The sequence below is a fragment of the Trachemys scripta genome, chromosome 16 (assembly GCF_013100865.1).
Source record: "Trachemys scripta elegans isolate TJP31775 chromosome 16, CAS_Tse_1.0, whole genome shotgun sequence".
Lineage (NCBI taxonomy): Eukaryota > Metazoa > Chordata > Testudines > Emydidae > Trachemys > Trachemys scripta.
Window position 1 is genome coordinate 6111975 of NC_048313.1, and position 19720 is coordinate 6131694.

General features: G+C 64.1%; 1 protein-coding gene across 1 annotated transcript in view; it reads left to right on the top strand.

Annotated features, from left to right (window-relative positions):
* EML2 (EMAP like 2) overlaps positions 1-12806 on the top strand; it is a 71677-nt gene extending 58871 nt beyond the window's left edge. The window contains exons 2-11 of the mRNA XM_034792739.1: positions 238-392; positions 797-922; positions 8526-8657; positions 8772-8839; positions 9358-9446; positions 9834-9931; positions 10317-10404; positions 11295-11390; positions 12117-12247; positions 12658-12806. Coding sequence (XP_034648630.1) covers positions 238-392; positions 797-922; positions 8526-8657; positions 8772-8839; positions 9358-9446; positions 9834-9931; positions 10317-10404; positions 11295-11390; positions 12117-12247; positions 12658-12783 — 1109 coding nt within the window. The 3' untranslated portion in view covers positions 12784-12806. The remainder of the gene's footprint in view (positions 1-237; positions 393-796; positions 923-8525; positions 8658-8771; positions 8840-9357; positions 9447-9833; positions 9932-10316; positions 10405-11294; positions 11391-12116; positions 12248-12657) is intronic.
* The last annotated feature ends 6914 nt before the right edge of the window (positions 12807-19720 follow it).

Sequence of the window (19720 nt, forward strand, 5' to 3'; positions counted from 1 at the left end):
GGGGGCGTGGTGGGTCCCAGCTGGGGGGGGCCTGCAGGGGTGGGAACATGGGGGGTCCTGCAGGGGTGGTGGCGTGGTGGGTCCCAGCGGGGGAGGGGCCTGCAGGGGTGGGGACATAGGGGGTCCTGCAGGTGCGGGGGCGGGGTGGGGCGGGGGGGGGGGGGGGGGGCCTGCAGGGGTGCGGGCGTGGTGGGTACCAGCAAGGGGTCTCCCTGCTGACTGTGCCCTTGCCGGCAGGGGGGAACCGGATCAGCCAGGCGGTGCTGGGGGCCCATGAGGGTGGCGTCTTCGGGCTGTGTGTGCTGCGCAATGGCACCATCGTCTCGGGCGGCGGCAAGGACCGCCGGGTCGTGCTCTGGGGGCGCGACTACCAGAAGCTGCAGGAGAATGAGGTGAGGGGGGTCAGTGGGGGGGGGGAGCAGCTACTGCCCCCGCTCAAGGGTCCCCTTTGGGGTGCAGTGTTCTGCTGCCACGCAGGCACCACGGGGCAGGAGGGAGGGTGGGCAGAATCCCAGGAGCCAGGACTCCTGGGTTCTCTCCCCAGCTTGGGCTGAGGGAGGCTGGGAGCCAGGACTCCTGGGTTCTCTCCCCAGCTCTGGGAGGGGAGTGGGGGGCTAGTGGGTTAGAGTAGGTGCGGGCTGGGAGCCAGGACTCCGGGGTTCTGCCTCGAGCTCTGGGAGGGGAGTGGGGTCTGGTGAGTTGGACCGGGGAGGGGGGGCAGGGCTGGGAGCCAGGACACCTGGGTTCTATCCCCAGCTATGCCCGTGGCTCAGTGCCCTCCCCTCCCCTCCCCCAGGTCCCAGAGAGCTTCGGGCCCGTGCGCACCATCGCAGAAGGCAAAGACGACACCCTCTTCGTGGGGACGACCCGCAACTCTGTGCTGCAGGGCTCGCTGGCCACCGGCTTCTCCTCCCTGGTGCAGGTACCCCTCTCCCATGCAGGTTCCCCTCCCCCCAATGCAAGTCGTCCCCCGCCCCCATGCAAGTCCTCATCATTACAGACCCAAAGGGTCGGGGCTCTGGCCCCAGCTTTGGAACAGTCTCTGGGAGGCCCGTCAATGCGCCGGACCCCCGCGGTCTCACTCTTCCTCTGGGGCAGGCCCCGCGGCTTCACCGCCTTTCTAGGCCGGACCCTGGGCCGCCAGCCCCACTGTGAGCTCCGCTCAGTGAGACCCACTGAGGCACACCCTGAGGGAGACTCGTACAGTGCGGGCACGGGCAGGGTTATTAGGCAACTGGCCCCAGCGTAGAAAGTCCTTGGTCAGCAGAGAGGAGAAAGTTACAGCCTGGCCCGTCCCGACCAGCCCCAAGCCCAGCCAAGCCGTGCGACCCCCTTTGTGTGTCATCTTTGGTCACGTTTGCAGACGTCCCACCTGGCCTCTTCTCAGTCCTTTGTTCCCAGCTGCTCAAAGCAGGCTGGGGTCCTGCAGTGGGGGGCCTCCATGGTCATTAGGTGCTAGGTAGGAAATGTCCTGCTGATTGGATTGGGCATTGCCTTCGGGGACTCTCTATTGACCAGGGCCCCCAGACAGCCCAGCACCATTCACACCTGCATCTCTAGGCCTCCACCGAGAGTAACCAGCCCGTTCCCACCCCCTCAGTGACAATGCAGCATGGGGGGAAACTGAGGCACGCACATATTCATACCAAATGTTTGCAGAAAATTCCCACTTGGTCACATCATTTCCCGCTTCGAGAGCGAACTGATCGAGATCGCTTCAGCCAGGGACCTGGGGAAGTTCAGCCCCACCTTCCCCCACCCCTGGTAGCTGCACTACCAGGACCTTTCAGGTTTGAAACTGGCCTGGGGTCCTGCCGCTCCCTGCCCCCCTCATCTGCCAGGGAGCAAGGAGAGCAGTGACCCCTGTTCCGCCATGTGCCAGCTGTCTCGGGGGCAGCTGGGGTGGGATTCCTTGCCCCAGCCGTATCTCTGGGGCTCTGCTGTCCCAGGGGCTGGTGAGGCCAGGATGCAGGGGGCTCCCCAATATCATAGAATCATAGAATCTCAGGGTTGGAAGGGACCTCAGGAGATCATCTAGTCCAACCCCTTGCTCAAAGCAGGCCAATCCCCAGACAGTTTTTTACCCCAGTTCCCTAAATGGCCCCCTCAAGGATTGAACTCACAACCCTAGGTTTAGCAGGCCAATGCTCAAATCACTGAGCTATCCCTTCCCCCATGGGCATGCCTCCCTTTGGTCCTGGGTCCCAACCCCAGGGCTGCTCATATGCAAGGTGCCCATCTCCCCTCTTGGGGTAACCTGTTGCCCTCACCCCCAGGGCAGAGTCCTCTCGTCTCCCCCACACTTCTGGAGAGCTGGGATTCCCCGGCCACAGCCTTCCAGCTGCTTCTCTCACCCGTGGACAAGGCAAACCAGTTTGGCTGCCCCCTGCCCCGCCTGCATGTGCCCAGGCTCAGCTGGGGTCTCCTGGGAACTGGGGTGTGGCTCACATCTGCGGTGTGGAGCTGGGCGGGGACCGGATCCAGGTGTCTGGTTACAGACCGGCAGGTGTCCTGAGCCGGGGGGAAATCCCCCCTCCCTCACGGATAGCTGCATCTCACCTGGCTGGCGTGACTCAGAGCTTTGGCAGTTACAGAAGCTGGGCCTGGATATCCTGTCTGAGAGCGACACAGTCATTCCCTCAAGGACATCACACCAGATATCTTGGAGAGCCCCAAGGACCAGCCCTCCCCCCCCCCCCCCCACCCTTCCTGAGCCGTGGGGATCTGAGGGCGAACGGCTTCACGTTTGGCCCCTTCGCCCCAGGTCCCAGCCCTTCAACGTCGGGTGGGGTCACGCTGCACAGGGCTTGAGCAGGGTTCTCTCTGTCCCAGCACCTCTCCACCCCATGAATGTCTCCCCCGCCGACCGCACCCACTCGGGTGTGTCTGAGCCCGGGGGAGTACAGCCGGATGCGTGGAGTGGGAGCCTGTCTGTGCCCCAGGGGCAGCCTGGGTCACGGCTTCCTCCCCATGCTCAGTCACACGTCGCTCACTCTGCGGGTTTGAGCTGCAGGCTGCCAGCCTGGGCTGATGGAGTGTGACTCAGCCTCTGTCCTGGCCAAACCAGCCGTGGGCATTTGGCCCACTTACACCCTGTCCGCCTGCAGATATTACCCTCAGGTCAGGGAGGTCCCTTGGAGGAGGTCTGACCCCCCCCCCCCGGATACTCCCCCAACTGTGGCTTTCCCCGAGTCCCGCTCCTGGGATGCCACTGTTGGCTCTCCTTCCCCAGACCCATGCTCAGGCCAGTCCCTTTTGGGTTTCTTTCCATACCCGGCCCTGCTGCCCACCCCGTCCTCTGCCTGCCAGCCAGCACTGGGCAGATCCTTCGGCTCCCTGTCCGCTAGCCACGGTTTAAGCTCGTGGGGACAGATCTTACTGCACAGCTCCAACCCAGCCAGGTTATCCGGCTCCTCCAGCCTCGGGGCCCCTGCTGCGGAGAGATTCTTCCAGCTTCTCTGTAGGTGTCTTTGCACGCCCCGAAACCACCTCCTCCATGCCGCAGGGTCCATTCCAGTGAAGCCTGTTTGAACCGTCCCCAGTCTCCACCCCATCCCCCCATATGGCTCTGGGGCTGAGGGAGGGGTGAGACAGCCGGGTTCAGATCACAGGCCCAGGCAAAGGCAGGGAGGTCGGCGTCTATATCATGCTCCCCGCCCACCCCCCCCACCACTAAACTGGGGCAACAATCTGGTATCTAGGCTCCTTGTGGAGTTGGCATCCTGGGGCCTTTCCCACTTGCTCCTCAGAGGGTCCTCTCACTCCTCCATCTCCAGTCCCTGCTCTTCTGGGTCCTACAGCACCTTCCCTCTCAGCTCCAGCTCCCACCACTTCAGATCTATCAGTGGGAAGCCAGGTCATAAGATCTGGATGGGGAACCAGGTCTCGAGGACATCCTGCTGCCGCCTCAGCCGCTGTCTGTGTCACTGCCCAGTTGCTGCTCCGCCGCTCTCAGACCCGCTTGGGGTCTGGAACCTGCTTCGTGGACCCATCGTCCTTCTCCAGCTGTGCAATCAGCCGCTCCTTGTTGAGTATCCCAATGCCTAACCCTGTCTCCCTGCCCAGGTTGTGATGTCCTTAGGCAGATGGTTCTATGCCATTTCCTTTAACTGCCCTTGTTTTACTGCTGCACGTCACTTACTGCAAACAGCTTCACCACCAGTCATGGATCAGCAGGGATGGTGCTCTGGCACCCTTCAGTGTCCCAGACACCCTGGGGGTCTCACTCTTCCTCCAGAGCAGGCTCCGTGGTGTCACCACCTCCCTAGGCTGGACCTGGGCCACCAGCCCCTGTGCTTCCCACTGTGAGATCTACTCAGCGAGACCCACTAAGGCAAACCCTGAGGGACAGTTGTACAATCTTAGGGAGCAACGCCCCTCACTCAGCATCTGCAGGGATGCTCAGCCAGCGTTGTCTAAACAGCTGGCTGTATTAGTCAACTGGACCCCAGCATAGGAAGTGTTTGGTCAGCCAAGAGAAGAAAGTTACCGCCAGGCCCATTGTAGTCAGCATAGAGCCCAGCAGAGCAGTGTGACCCACTTCGCTCCTAGCCTGTCCCTCCATGTCATCTTTGTTCAAGTTCCTAGGCCCGTCCCACCTTGCCCCTCCCGTTCCCAGCTGCTCAAACCTGGCTAGCTTTCTGCGTAGGGGGAGCCCTCCATGGTCGTTAGTTGCTAGGTACCAAGTGTCCCGCTGATTGGATTGACTATTGTCTTCGGGGACTCTCCATTGACCCGGGCCCCCAACCTGAGACAGCCAGGCGCCATTCACACCTGCATCTCTAGGCCACTACCAAGAGAAACCAGCCCTTTCTTGACCCCTTGGTGACAGTGCAGCATAGGGGGAAACTGAGGAACACACAGTATTCATACTAAAAGTTTACAGAAAATTCCAACTTCAACATACCTATCCCTTCCCCCTCTCCCCCTTGCAGGTACCCATCCCCTCCCCCTCTCCCTCCCTCCCCCAGGTACCCATCCTCACCCCGCACCCCCACGGGTATCCATCCCCTCCCCCTTGCAGGTATCCATCCCCACCTCCACCCCCCGCAGGTACCCATCCCCACCCAAGCAGGTATCCATTCCCCCCCCTCCCCGCAGGTACCCATCCCCACCCCACACCCGCGCGGGTATCCATATCTGCCCCCCATGCAGGATGCCCTGCCATGGACTGGAGTAGGAGTCTGGGGCAGGACAAATGGTGCTGAGACTTCCCTGACAGCCAAAGGAAGAGCTCTGTGCTGGCTCAGCCCCTCCCTCTGCCTTCTCAGTTGGCGGGGTGTGGGTGGGGCTCTCTGCGCTTTGGGGTCTGGATACTGGGGGTCACATGCCACATCCTGAGCCTGGTTCTTGGGGACATCAGGCTGTGGGGAGCAAACGTGGGTAGGGGGTGCCTCGAATACTCCATGATCTGACTGAGGAGATTAGCGATTATCTTCAAAGCCTCATGGAAGACGGGAGAGATTCCAGAGAACTGGAAAAGGGCAGTATGGTGTCCATCGACAGAAAGGGGAATGAAGACATCCCGGGGAATTACAGACCAGTCAGCTTAACTTCCGTACCCAGAACGAGAATGGAGCAAATAGGCCATCAATCAATTTGCAAACACCTAGAAGATAATAAGGTGATAAGTTGTCATGGACTCACAGATCGTGCCCACTCTTGGCCCCGTGTGGTCTGTGCGGGGTGCCCCTTTCAGTGTGACAGCCCTTCTTGGGGGTCCACTCTCTCTCGGGGTCAGGCCCCTCCACCTCCTGGAGCCGCACCTCTCAGAGCCTTAGCACACCTGTTTCTCGCCGTGGGCCCCCTTAGGGAGTGCACTCGCTCTGGACCCCCCGGGCCTCCACTCCCGAAGGGGTTGATGCCACCCCATTCTCTAGACGGGAGTGACTCTCAGCCAGCGTAAAACAGGAGGGTTTATTGAAAGTTGAACACAGCACAGGAAATTCTCAGGGTCTCAGGTCCAGCCTCCCTCAGCCCAGCACATCCCAGTCTCTCTGCATCCAGATGGGCTCTGCCTGCTCCCCCTCTCCAGCCCAGAGCTCTCCTGCTTCCCAGCTGGGCATCTGATATCACCGGCCCCAGGCCCCGTCTCTGTCTGTTGTCTTCTCTCCAGGTAAACAGGGTCGTAAACCGGGGCTTCCTCTCCTGCTTCTGTCCTCTGGCTGGAACCGGCTGGTTAGGTCACTGTGTCCTCACTCTGCAGCCCATTGTCCACCCACTGGCCAGAACCAGCTGTCTCTCCTAAGCTGGGCCTCCGGGTCACCGGTTGCTGGGGTATCCATCCTCCAGGCCATCGGCTGGGGTCCCAAGTTCTCTTTTCGGTCCTCTGTAACAACAAACTCCCTCTCTCCTCACCTCGTTAAACCAGTAACACCCAGGGAAACTGAGTCCCACTCCCTCTGCATGCAAACCATTGAAACTCCACAGAAAACAAGAAAGCCCCCCACTTCGTCAGCATGGCTTTGTCAGGAACAAATTGTGTCCGACCAACTGGATAGCTTTCTTTGACAGTGTAACAAGCCTTGTGGATGGGGTGGGGAGAGCGGTAGCTATGGTATAGCTTGACTTTAGTAAGGCTTTTGATACAGTCTCGCATGATCGCCTCACAAACAAACTAGGGAAATACAACCTAGATGGAGCTACTATGAGGTGGGTGCATAACTGGTTGGAAAATCGTTCCCAGAGAGTAGTTATCGGTGGTTCACAGTCATGCTGGAAGGACATAATGAGTGGGGTCCCGCAGGGATCAGTTCTGGGTCCGCTTCTGTTCAATATCTTCATCAATGATTTAGATAATGGCATAGAGAGTCCACTTATAAAGTTTGCGGACGATACCAAGCTGGGCGGGGTTGCATGTGCTTTGGAGGAGAGGATCCAAATTCAAAATGATCTGGACAAACTGGAGAGATGGTCTGAAGGAAATAGGATGAAATTCAATAAGGACAAATGCAAAGTGCTTCACTTAGGAAGGAACAATCAGTTGCACACGTACAAAATGGGAAATGACTAGGGTTACCATATCTAGCAAATAAAAAAAGAGGACCCTCCACGGGCCCTGGCCCCACCCATTTCCCCACCCAACCCCGCCCCTTCCCCGCCCTAACTCCGCCCACTTCTCCCTCCCACACGGAAAGGGCTGCCCGATCGCTACCGGCTTCACGGTTTGCTGGGCAGCCCCCAGACCCTGCGCCCCCGGCCGGCGCTTCCCCAGCGCAGCTGGAGCCCAGGAGGGGAAGCGCCCAGCTGGGGGCGCAGGGTCTGGAGGCTGCCTGGCAAACCGTGAAGCCGGTAGCACTTGGGCTTCGGGCAGCCCCCTTGCCTCTGGACCCTGTGCCCCCAGCCGGGCACTTCCCCTCCGGTGGCGCAGGGTCCGGAGGCATGGGGGCTGCCCAAAGCCGGTAGCACTCGGGCAGCCCGGCTCTTAAACAGAGCCAAAGAGTCAGGGGAGGAGCAGAGCCGCCATTTTCCTGGACATGTTCGGCTTTTTGGCAGTTCCCCCTGGATGGGGGTTTGAGTGCCTAAAAGCCGGACATGTCCGGGAAAAAGAGGACGTATGGTAACCCTAGAAATGACTGCCTAGGAAGGAGTACTGCAGAAAGGGATCTGGGGGCCATAGTGAATCACAAGCTAAATATGAGTCAACGGTATAACACTTGCAAAAAAAGCAAATATTCTGGTATGTATTAGCAGCAATGTTGTAAGTAAGACACGAGAAGCAATTCTTCCGCTCTACTCCGCGCTGATTAGGCCTCAGCTGGAGTATTGTTCCAGTCCTGGGCGCCACATTTCAGGAAAGATGTGGACGAATTGGAGAGAGTCCATGATGAAAGGTCTAGAAAACATGACCTATGAGGGAAGACTGAACGAACTGGATTTGTTTAGTCTGGAGAAGAGAAGACTGAGTGGGGACATAACAGTTTCAAGTACATAAAAGGTTGTTACAAGAAGGAGGGTGAAAATTGTTCTCGTTAACCTCTGAGGACAGGACAAGAAGCAATGGGCTTAACTTGCAGCCAGGGCGGTTTGTGTACAAGTTTCTGTCAGGGTAGCTAAGCCCTGGAAGAAATCGCCGAGGGAGGGTTGGAATCTCTGTCCCTGGAGGTTTTTAAGAGCAGATTGGACGAGCAGCTGGCAGGGGCGGGCGAGTTATTACGTGGTCCTGCCGTGAGTGCAGGGGGATGGACTAGTTGTCCACTCAAGGTCCCTTCCTGCCCTACACTTCTGTGATTCTATGGTCACCTGGGAGGAGGGGAGGGCTTATGAGGGCCTTGGGTGTGGGGGTGAGCGCTTGGGAGCGGGGCAAGGTGGGGGTCGCAGCCATAGGGACATACGCAGGACACATAGAAAACAGTTGCGACCCGGTTTGTGGAGTCAGGACACCTGGGTTCTATCCAGGTCTGGGAGGGGGCCAGGACTCCTGGGTTCTGTCCCCATCTCTGAGGGGGATTTATGCTCACCTTGCTGAGTCCCAGGGAGCCCTGTGGGGGAAGGGCTGGGCACTCAGCAGGCCCATCTCTCCCCAGGGTCACACAGAGGAGCTCTGGGGCCTGGCCACCCACCCCAGCCTGGACCAGTTCCTGACCTGTGGCCAGGACAGGCAGGTTCATCTGTGGAGCGTGGCCACCCGCCGGCCGCTGTGGAGCAAAGCCATCGAGGTGAGCGGATTGGGGGGGCCCACCGGCTGGGAGGGTCCCACAGAGTGGGGGTGGGGCATTGGCTGCAGTTCTCCTAGGCCTGGAGTGATCCTGTCTCTCTCTGCCCCCCCCCAGGACGCGGCCCGCTCGGCTGGCTTCCATCCCAACGGCCCCGTGCTGGCGGTGGGGGCGGTGACGGGAAGGTATGGGGGGGGGGGGGGGGAAGGGGCTGGCCCAGGGGGGGCACTGCAGCCCTACGGGGAGCCCAGGGCAAGGTGGGGAGTGGGGCACAGAGCCTCGTTCCCGTGGGGTGGGGGAGGGCGCTGGGTCCGTGCAGCTGCCCCCGAGCCGGCAGCCCCTTGACGGTGGTGGCGCCCAGCATAGCCCCAGTGCCTGGCAGAGCTCAGGCCTGGCCCGGGAGCCGGCTCTGTAGTGACCCCCCGCCCCTGGGCAGCTGTGTCTGGGCACCCCCAGGGTGGGGTTCGCCAGCCGGCTCCGGCCGTGCTGCCTGCGGGAAAGGACGCGCTGCTGCTGCTCCAACTCGGGGGCCTGCACCCTAGAGCACCCGCCCTCCCGAGATCCCAGCCCCACAGAGGGCCAGACCCCAAGATGAAGGATTATTATAGGAGAGGGGGTGCCAGGCCCTTCTACCCCCCCCCCCATCGGACAGATGCTGGGCAGGTGCAGGGTCCCTGGACCACAGTCCCGTTCTCCCCGCCAGGTGGCTGGTGCTGGACACGGAGACGCGGGACCTGGTCACAATCCACACGGACGGGAGCGAGCCCATCTCCGTCGTCAGCTTCTCGCCAGGTAGGGGACACCCAGCGCACTGGGGGGGCAGTTGCAGCTGAGCTAGCAGGGGCTGTGGGCGGGAGTGAGGGGCACTGGCAGAGCTGGGGGGAGCCTGGGACTGGGCTGGGAGGGGGCTGCGGGTCGGGATTGAGGGGCATCGGCAGAGCTGGGGGGAGCCCAGGGCTAGGCTGGCAGGGGCTGTGGGTCGGGACTGAGGGGCATCGGCAGAGCTGGGGGAGCCAACCCTGTCATGCCTGCCTTGACCCCGCATCCTCAGCCCTTCCCGTCCCCAATTCCAGTAGCCCCTTGGCTCCCGTGAGGGGCGTCCCACCGTCCGTCCCCTGGCCCAGGCCCTGCTCCGCAGCCCGTATGGCTCTGCCCAGCTCCTCCTCTCTGTGCCCCCAGATGGCAGCTACCTGGCCGTGGGCTCGCACGATAACTTCGTCTACGTGTACGGTGTCTCCGAGGGCGGTAGGAAGTACAGCCGCGTTGGCAAGTGCTCGGTAAGTGGGGGCCGGGCGGGGGCGCCCGCGGGGCCGGGCGGGGAAGGAGGGACCCTCGCTGGGGCTCTGCTGGAGGGGCGCCCATAGGGCTGGTGGAGCCACTCGCCCTGCAGCGCAGGGGGTGGCCAGTGGGGGGCACTGCCGAGCGTGTACCCCGCGAGGCTCACCACAGGGCTGCCCTGGCCAGGGGCGGGGAGCGAGCCGGGGGCCTCTCGGGGCCCCTCTGGAACCAGATGCTTGTTCTCTCTGTAGCACAGGCACCCCCAGAACCCCAGGTCAATACTCCCACTGGGGTCGGTCACACCCCCGCTAGCCCCCTGCCCTGCCCCCTAGGGTCAGTCACCCTACCCCCCCCCCATTAACTCCCTCTGCCCCTCCCCCACAGGGTCATTCCAGTTTCATCACTCACCTAGACTGGGCAGCTGACAGCAGCTGTTTCGTCACCAACTCTGGGGACTACGAGATCCTGTACTGTGAGTGAGGCCTGGGGTGTGCTGGGGAGCCGTGTCCCGCTGGGTGCTGCGCCAGGCTCTGGGCATCGGGCCGGGGAGCTGGGCCCCACTGGGCACCGCGCCAGGCTCTGGGCATCGGGCCGGGGAGCCAGGCCCCGCTGGGCACCGCGCCAGGCTCTGGGCATCGGGCCGGGGAGCCGGGCCCCGCTGGGCACCGCGCCAGGCTCTGGGCATCGGGCCGGGGAGCTGGGCCCCGCTGGGCACCGCGCCAGGCTCTGGGCATCGGGCCGGGGAGCCGGGCCCCGCTGGGCACCGCGCCAGGCTCTGGGCATCGGGCCGGGGAGCCGGGCCCCCCTGGGTGCTTTGCCAGGCTCTGGGTATTGGGCCGGGGAGCTGGGCCCCGCTGGGCACCATGTCAGGAGCTGGGGTCCTGCTGGGCACCACACTTTAAAGGCTGGGATGCTTTGGCCCCAAGGTGGCAGTGACAAATCAAAACGGGCAGGCGTGTTCTTCCCCCCTGGGAGGAGAGAAATAGTCCCGTGTCCCCAGTGGGGCATCTCGGCAGTGGGTAGCCCAGGGCCCCCCATTTCCCTGCGGGGCCCAGAGACACCAACATCCTCAGCCTGGGGAGTAAACGGTTAATACAGGAAGGTACTTGGGGGGCCCAAGGTGCAGCCAGCTCAGGGCTGACCTGGAGGCCAGGACTCCTGGGTTCCACTCCTGGCGCTGGCTGATGGCAGGGCTGCACCCTGGTCCCCCCCATAATGGGGGAATTATGGGACTGCCCCCCCCCCGGGGTGGCACAGGGAGACCCCCGCAGCCAGGGGAGTATCCTGGGCTGTTGGTGTTGGGGGCTCTGGGGCTGCTCTGTGGGGCAGGGTCCCCTGCTCATCCAGCCCCCTTGTCTACAGGGGACCCCACCACCTGCCGGCAGATCCCCAACGCCGGAGCCGTGCGCAACCTGGAGTGGGCCACGGCCAGCTGCGTGCTGGGCTTCGGGGTCTTCGGTGAGTGCCGGGGCAGCAGGGAGCTGGGGGCCAGCCCCACTCAGGACACACTCACCCCAGCTGTGGGGCGTGGCTGGTCCTGCTGCGCTGGGGGACTGTTTGGGGACCAGGGCTGGGAGTGGCTGTAGGGGCTGGGGGTGGCAGGTGAGTAAAAGGTTGTGGAGCAGATTGGGGGTCTGGTCAGGAAGCGAGGGGGTGGGTGGGGCTGGGGGGGCTGGTCAGGGAGGGGGCTAGGGGCGTGGGTGGGGATGGGGTCACTGCATGGGGAGCAGGGCTTAGGGGGCAGGTTGGGGAGCGGTGCTGGGGGTGTGGGGCGGAAGGTTGGGGAATGGGGCTCGGGGGGCTGGTCGGGGATTGGGATTAGGGAGTGGATTGTGCTGGAGGGGAGGTCGGGGAGCGGAGTTCGGGGGGCTGGTTGGGGAGTGGTGCAGGGGGTTGGGGGTATGTGGCAGAAGGTTGGGGAGCAGGGCTCGGGGGGCTGGTTGGGGAGCAGGGCTTGGGGGCAGGTTGGGGAGCAGTGCAGAGGGCTGGGGGTGTGGGGCAGAAGGTCGGGGAGCGGGGCTCGGGGCTGGTCGGGGAGTGGGGCTGGGGTGCGGGTGCGGCTGGGGGGGCTGGGCTGGGAGCAGGGCCGGGGGATGGATGGGGCTCAATTAGGGAGCGGGAGTGGGGGCTCTGGGGTGGCCCCGTGCTCAGGCCTGGCCTGACCTGCCCTGTCTGCCCTGGCAGGGATCTGGCCGGAGGGCGCGGACGGGACAGACATCAACGCCGTGTGCCGCTCCCACGATGGCAAACTCCTGGCCTCCGCCGACGACTTCGGCAAAGTGCACTTGTTCTCCTACCCCTGCTGCCAGCCGCGGGTGAGTGCCAGCCCCGTGTCCACCCCCTGGTGCCCCAAGCCAGCCGGGGGTGTGTGCCAGCCCTGTGCCCACCCCCGGTGCCCCACCCTCTGGTGCCCCACACCAGCTGTGGGTGAGTGCCAGCCCGTGCCCCACCCCCTGGTGCCCCATGCCAGCTGTGGGTGAGTGCCAGCCCGTGCCCCACCCCCTGGTGCCCCCAGTGCCAGCCATGTCCCCGGTGCTGCAGCACTGCCCCTTCCCCCCATCACTCACTGCCCCTAGCTGTGGGGGCCCCTTCTCCAGGCTGAGTCTCCTCTGGGTCGTCCCTGCCCTCCCCCACAACCCAGCCCCTCTGGCACCCATGGGCCCCCGCAGCCATGGCCCCGGCTGCCACAGGTTCCCGGCCCTCACCCCGCCCGTCTCCTTGGCAGGCCCCGAGCCACGCGGCCGGCGGGCACAGCAGCCACGTGACCAACGTTGCCTTCCTGCCCGACGACAGCCTGCTGCTTTCCACCGGCGGCACCGACACCAGTGTCCTGCAATGGCGTCTCGTCTAGGGGGCGGGGCATGGGGGGCCGGCATGGAGCGGGGGGGGCGGAGGGCGGGGGCTGTATTTTCCAGAGATCTATATATGTATTGAGTCTATATCCAGAGCTATATTGAAAGGCTGGGGCAGGGCGGGACAGGGCCCGGGGGGCAGACCCAGACTCCGGGGGGGCACTTTGTGGGGGAGGGTGCCTGGTGCTGCCCTTTCTTAGGGGGCTCAGCTCCCCTTCCCCCCAAGGACCGGGGAGGAAGCTGCTTGGGGAATGGGGGGGGGGAATCAAGGGTGACATGTGCCCCTTCCTGGGGGGGGATGGGAGAGGGACACAGAATGTACCCCCCAGCCAGGATTGGGGCTGGCTCTGCCCTTCCCCACTCCCACCAGGCTGCTGGGCATGTGGGTCGCGCCCCCCTCCCCAGCCAGCCGTATTTGCACTGGACGTGGGGGTGGTCCTGGCGTCCCTGGCGCGGGGGGGGAAGGGGGGAAGGGGGCGAAGGGCAGGGGCCAAAGCATGAACCTGTATTTCCAAAGAGCGGGGGCACCGAGCTCTTCTACGCCCGGCCCAGCCAATAAAGGCAAGTGATTGAACTGTGTGTGTGAGTGTGTGTGTGTGTGTGTACTGCCCTGGGGCTGGCTGTGTGTGTGTGTGTTAGGGGGGATGTGCCCAGGGACCAGTTCTCTGTCTGTGTGTGTTGGGGGGGACGCACTCAGGGGCCGGTTCTGTGTGTGTGTGTGTGTGTGTGTGTTGGAGCGGACACACTCGGGTTCATGCACGGCGGGGAGGTGGAATGAATTGCTGGTGCGTATCCCATTTTACCCTGAGCCAAGCAGCGACGTCCCAGCCGCAGCCCCTAGGTGGTGCCATTGAGCCGCACGACTCCCCTCTGAGAAAAGAAAAAACCCCGGGGCAGTTTTCGCCCCCCACCCCCCCAGCTGTGGGGTGAGGGGCTGGGCAGGGCTGGCGGCAGAGCACTGGCCTGCACCCCCTGGGGAAGGGACATGGGGCTGCCATGAGGGGGGCTCAGTCGCCCCTCCCCTGCTCACAAGCCCCTGGGGACTGCTGGCCCCTCGTGTGGGGGGTGCCCTGGTGACAGGAAATGGGGGGAGGCCCCACAGCAGCGGGATTGGGGGCACAGAGCTGGAGCGGCAGCGGGTGACGCCCTCACTGGCAGGGACCCAGGGGCTGCACCCGTGGAGGCCTCCAGGCCTGGGGGGAGAGAGGCGACACCCCCCCCCCTACATATCCTGTACTTGAATCTAGGCCCCTTGTTACCAGGGAGACCCTGAGAACCCAGGGGGGCAACTCAGGGGTGGGGGGCATCTGTCCTGATGGGTAGGGTTGCCAACTTTCTGACTGCAGAAAACCGAATGTCCTTGCCCCACCCCTTCTCTGAGGCCCCGCCCCTGCTCACTCCATCCCCCCTCCCCCCTCCATGGCTTGCTCTCCCCCACCCACACACACTCGCTCATTTTCACTGGGCTGGGGCAGGGGGTTGGGGCGCGGGAGGGGACTCAGGGCTGGGGCAGGGGGTTAGGCTGTGGGAGGGGGCGCAGGCTTGGGGCAGGGGGTTGGGGTGCAGGACGGGGCTCAGGGCTGGGGCAGGGGGTTGGGGCGCAGGCAGGGCTGTCCCTGGGGGGGTGCATCGCCCAGGCCCTAAGCACCAAATTTCTAATCTGCCAGGGGGCGCTCTGCCCAGGTCCTGCCCCCCTCCACCCCTTCCCCCAAGACCCTACCCCTGCCCCGCCTCTTCCCACCCTGCCCCTCCCCCACCCAGTTCTGCCCCCTTCCCCGAGTGCGCTGTGCCCTCGCTCCTCTCCCCTCCCCGCCCAGCGCCTCCTGACATGGCGAAATGTGGGATCTGTGGGAGACGCTGGGAGGGAGGGGGAGCCGCTGATTGGTGAGGCCTGCCAGCGGGCAGGAGGCGTTGGGGGGAGGTTCTGGTAGGGGGGCTCCTTGCCCCCCCTCCCCCCGCTCGCCTCCCCGTTCGCCTCCTCAACCCGCTCGCTCCCGCTCGCATCCAGCAGGTCTCTCTGGCGGCCGGGTGGCTCCACGTGCTGCCCCCACCTGGAGACACCTTCCCTGTAGCTCTCATTGGCTGTCGTTCCCGGCCAATGGGAGCTGCGGAGCCGGTGCTCGGGGCAGGGGCAGTGCACGGAGCCCCTGTGGCTGCCCCCCCCACCCCAGGAGCTGGACAGGCTGCCGCTTCTGGGAGCTGTGCGGGGCCGGTCAGGGAGCCTGCCTTAGCCCTACTGCGCCGCCAACCGGACTTTTAACGGCCTGGTCAGGGGTGTCGACCGGAGCCACCCGGGTCCCTTTCTACTGGGCATTCTGGTCGGAAACCGGCCACCCGGCAACCCTACTGATGGGCCCAGAGACGACGCGGGGGGCAGAGGGCTGGGAAGGGAAAGGGCCAGGATAATGATCTGCGGGGGGTGGATGGAGCCAGCTGGAGGCCCCGGGGCTCCCCGATGGGCTCAAGTCTAGCTGGGCATCGCCCCCTGGGGCTGGACGTCAGACTGGGGCTAAATAACCAGCAGGAGCTCAGCCTACAGCCACTAGAGGGGGACAAAGCCTCCGGCACCCCCAGGGCCCAGACCTGCAGGGTCAGCCCCTCTAGGGTTCAGTGCTGGGGGGCACAAGGTGGCACTCTCCTGCCGTACCACCCCACACAGCCAAAACCCAGACGGGGACGGATCCCATCCAAGAGCAGGTGCTTAGCCCACCCTTGGGACCAGGCCCCTCTGGAACATGGCCAGGGCTGTATGGTGATTTCGGGGGGCGGGGGCAGGGACAACAGCTGAGTGACGGTGCCACACCCCCCCCCCCCCCCCCAGGGGGGTGCGGCATCTCAGCCCCGGGGGCCTGCCAGGCCTGTGAGACACAAACCAGCAGAGTGGTGGGAAACAGCTCCTTCTGGCCGGTGCTGCCCAGAGACCCCGGTGATGGGCCCTGGCATGAACCCCAGGGACCCGGAGAAGATCCCGGCTCCGAGCGCTGGAGAGGAAATGGGCCAAATGCGTTTGAGGCACAAGATCTCGGGACGGTGGCGATTTACTGTTTGCGCTGACAGCCGGCTTCCAGCCCGCCCTGCCATGGCCGTTCAGAGCAGGTGCCGCGTACCCCTCTGCCCCCCAGGGAACATCACCTGCACTAGCTGCCCCTGCCCTTGGCAGTGCCATGGGCATTGGGCATGCAGAAGGGTGCAAGGAGCACCGTGTAGCCACATCCAGCCTGACTCTCGCCGTCCCTGCCAGGGATCCGCGAAGGGAACGTCAGCGCTCGGCCACAGCCCGTCCTGCCCAGCCCTTGTGCAGCGCCGGCAGGGCTCCCCGTTCCCACCCGCTGGCAGCGCCGGGGCATGAATCACCGCTTGCCCCGAGGCTCGGGCGGGGTAACCCCCCAGCGGGATACCACAGGGCAGCACGGCCCACGGCTGGGACTTGGCCAGCTTCCTCTCGACGGCCCCTCGGAGAGGAGAGCCAGTGCCTCCGGGTGAGAGCTCCCCGTAAGCACACCCAGCTGGCCCCAGCCCAGGGGTCCCTGCCTGTTCCCCTGGGCCACCCTCCCCCAGGAGCAGGGCAGACCCTCAGCCTGCTGGGATGGGGAGGAGCTCCAGGAGTTAGAGGTGGGGCTGTGGGGCAGAAGCATTTCCTGGGCCAGGGGGCAGCAGCCGTGGGGGTGATGAGAGACCCCCGACATTCAGACCAATGTGAGACCTGTGCACCCCCCACCCTGCCCAGAGGGGCCACAAGCCTAGATCTCCTGTGGGGGGAGGGCAGCTCTAGCCCCCTCCGCCACTGCGTGAGCCTGGGCCAGGCTGGGCTCCGGACGGGCAGCTGGCAGAGGTGGGCCGTGGCTGGCAGAGGGGCCGACAGGCGGGTGGGGCCGTGACTCTGGCAATATTTCTAACGTGCCGCGTTGGGCCGGTGACGAGCTCGGGGACAGCAATTGGGGGGGGAGGGGGACTGCTTTTTTCCCTCCTTCTGCATCAAAAGACTGAATATTTTCAAATCAGCTGGGGGGAGGGGGGGCTGTCTCTCAGCAGCCCCTTGACCAAAGAGTGTCAAATGTGCACCACAAACACTCGCCCAGCCCATGCTCTGAGCCGCCGGGTTTCCTGCTCTGTCTGCCGAGGCGTGTGCATGTTTCAAGTGCTTTGCAAAGGACATGGGGCTGGGCTGTGTCTGGGGAAGCCTGGCCCCAAGTGACCCCTATGGCACCAGCTGCTGCGAGCGACCTGCCCGTTTGCAAGCCCGGCTACCTAGGCAACTGGCTTTGAGAGCACGGGGGCGGCTGGTCTCAGGAACTCCTTGAGTAAATGCCACAACATTTGCTCCCCGGAGTCGTGCCCTGGCCCTGGGGTGACAAACCAATTTTCAAGCCGATCCCCCACAGCATGGGAATTTTTGAGTGCTCCATAGGTTGAAATGTCCGGGACAGCCTGTGCACGAGGAAGCCTTTCACCAAATCCACCCCCTGCCGCCATTACTGACTCACACACCCTGCCCTGACAAGACCCACCCATTGTCACATCAGTGTGCGGAGTTTAGAGCAACTTTCGGAGATTGTCACTGCCACAGACCCCCCTCTGCGCTCAGCCCCTCGTCACCCAGCCGCTGCTGACAGTCACCGGCGCGGGGCGAGACCCGAACTCGCAGCCCTGGGGTGGCGTTTGCGTGCAAGGGCTACGGGCCGGTCACTTGCACCAGGACGCGCCAGCCGGCCGCGCTCACCCCCGGCTGGTCGCTGCAGTGCTGGAGGTGCTTCAGGGCAGAGTCCAGGTCTCTGCGGCCAGACTGAACGGCTGTGAAAGGCTCAGCTGTCAGTCACCCACACGGCACGGGGCCCTGACCCCCACGCGGAGCCGGGCGGATCTGAGCCCCAGGTGGGCCCAAAACACCAGATTGGGACGGGCTGGTCTCACGGGTGCTGCTCCATCCATGAGGGACCCGCCAGGGGGCAGAACTGAGTCTCAGCTGGTTTCGTTTCTGCAATGACGCTCTCCCCCCTTTCGAGTGCAGGGAGCCGGCCAGAACCTGCGCCCACGGCCCCAGGGGGCAGAGAAGGCCCTGGCCTCAGAGCCAGGACCCCTGGGTTCCAGTCTCATGTCAGCCAGGACACCTGGAGGCTCCCAGTGGTGGGTGAGCTTGTCCCACCCAGGGGCAATGGGCCCTCGCTGCTCCCTGCCAATCCGATGGGTGAGGTCTCGCGTTCAACCCTCCACGCCACTAGTCCCACCCGAAAACCGGGGCCTTGGATTGGAAATCCAGCTGTACCCCCACTCCTGCAGGCAGGCCCCTCTGCTTCCCAGGCCCCAGTGGGACTCGTGTCCCCCATGTGGAGCGCTGGGCTCTCGGATTGAGGAGCACGACTGATTAACAAGCGAGACAGTGTCAGCCAAGCCCTCTCACTGGGGTGGGAACAGGCGGATCCCACAAACGAGTCAGCACTGGGGGAACCTCGGTGCATGGGGGTTTCTAGGGGGGCTCGGCTCCAGGCCTGACATTGGCCAGTGCCCCCGGGGAGGAGCTGGCAGTCAATGTAGCAGCACCGTGGAGCCCCGAACACAGGGGCTGTGGTGAATGCTGCCGAGGACAGGGCGCCCACCAGCGTGAGCTGGGCCCGTTCGCACAGAGCGTGTCCCAGCCACGTGCACTGTCACACGTCTGGGAGTGTAGTGGCAGGCCCCACCTCCAGCCCGGGGGCTGCACCCCGGAGAGCCGGGCTCTGGCCAGGATCTAGGGGTCAGTGTGGACAAGCCACACCCCAGCTCCCAGGGCCATGTGGGGACATGCAGGGCTCATGGGATCCTGGGTGGGACAAACAGGGGAGTGGGAGGCAGGGGCAGGGAGGGGATTTTCCCCGTGTCCGGCCGTGGGGAGACAGATGCTGGATCCTGCGTTCAGCTCTGGGGCCCACGTGTTAAAAGGGACGTGGATAAATTGTGCGGGGGCAGAAAAGAGGCACATAGATGGTCGCTGGGCTGGAGAAATGGCTGCCAGCGCGGGACGGGCAGAACCCGGCCTGCTCAGCTGGTCCCAGAGAAGGCTGGGAGGTGACTGATCACCGGGTCCCAGCTCCTTCCTAGGGAGACCAGCCCGGCTCCTGACGGGCTCCTTGACCCAGCCGTGGCAGGACAAGGGCCAGGGGCTGCAGTCGGACACTTGCCAGCTGGGAATAAGGTTCCTGGAGGAAGCTGTCAGTGGGTCAGGCCCCCCGAGGCTCTCACTCATCCTCCAGGGTCGGCCACGTGGGCTCCCTGCGTCTGAGACTGAACCTCTGGGCTCCAGCCCTCCTGCCGCGCTCCACAAGCTCTGCCCAGCGGGGCCAGCCAAGCTCCTGGGAGAACCTTGTCCCCCCTGCAAGGACTGACGCCCCCAGTGCGGGCAGAACAGAACCGGGTTGATTGGTCGGCTGAAGCCCAGCGTCGGGCCTCCACGGGGGAGTCCAGAGGAACCAAGGTTAAGCGATGGTCCACCGGGCCCAGCCAGCGCCATCCACCAGCCCAGCTGGTCTGTTCCAGGCTCTGTCTCGCCGGCCCTTTGTCTGTGTCTGATGAAAGCAGCCCAAACACCTCACCGCCCTTCCCATCACCTCCCATCCCTTTGTTCTCCAGCCGGGGCCCTCCTCAGCGGTGGGGAAACCCCAGTGGCTGCCGGTGGGCTCGGATTTTCCATACTGTGGGTCCTTTGACCCAGTCGTTGGGCCCCAGCCAGGGAGGCGACGCACACCTCCTGCACTGCCCCAAGAGCAGACGTAACCCGTTAGCCCCCGCTGGGGAGCAATGCAGAGTACGGGGGAAACTGAGGCACGCATGGGCCTCATAAAAAATAGGACAGAAAATTCCCCCTTGGGCTCCAAGAGCGATTAACACATGGAACGGCTTCCCCGGCGCCATGGTGGATTCTCCATTTTATGGGGTCTTCCCGTGCAGCCTGGCCGCCTTTGG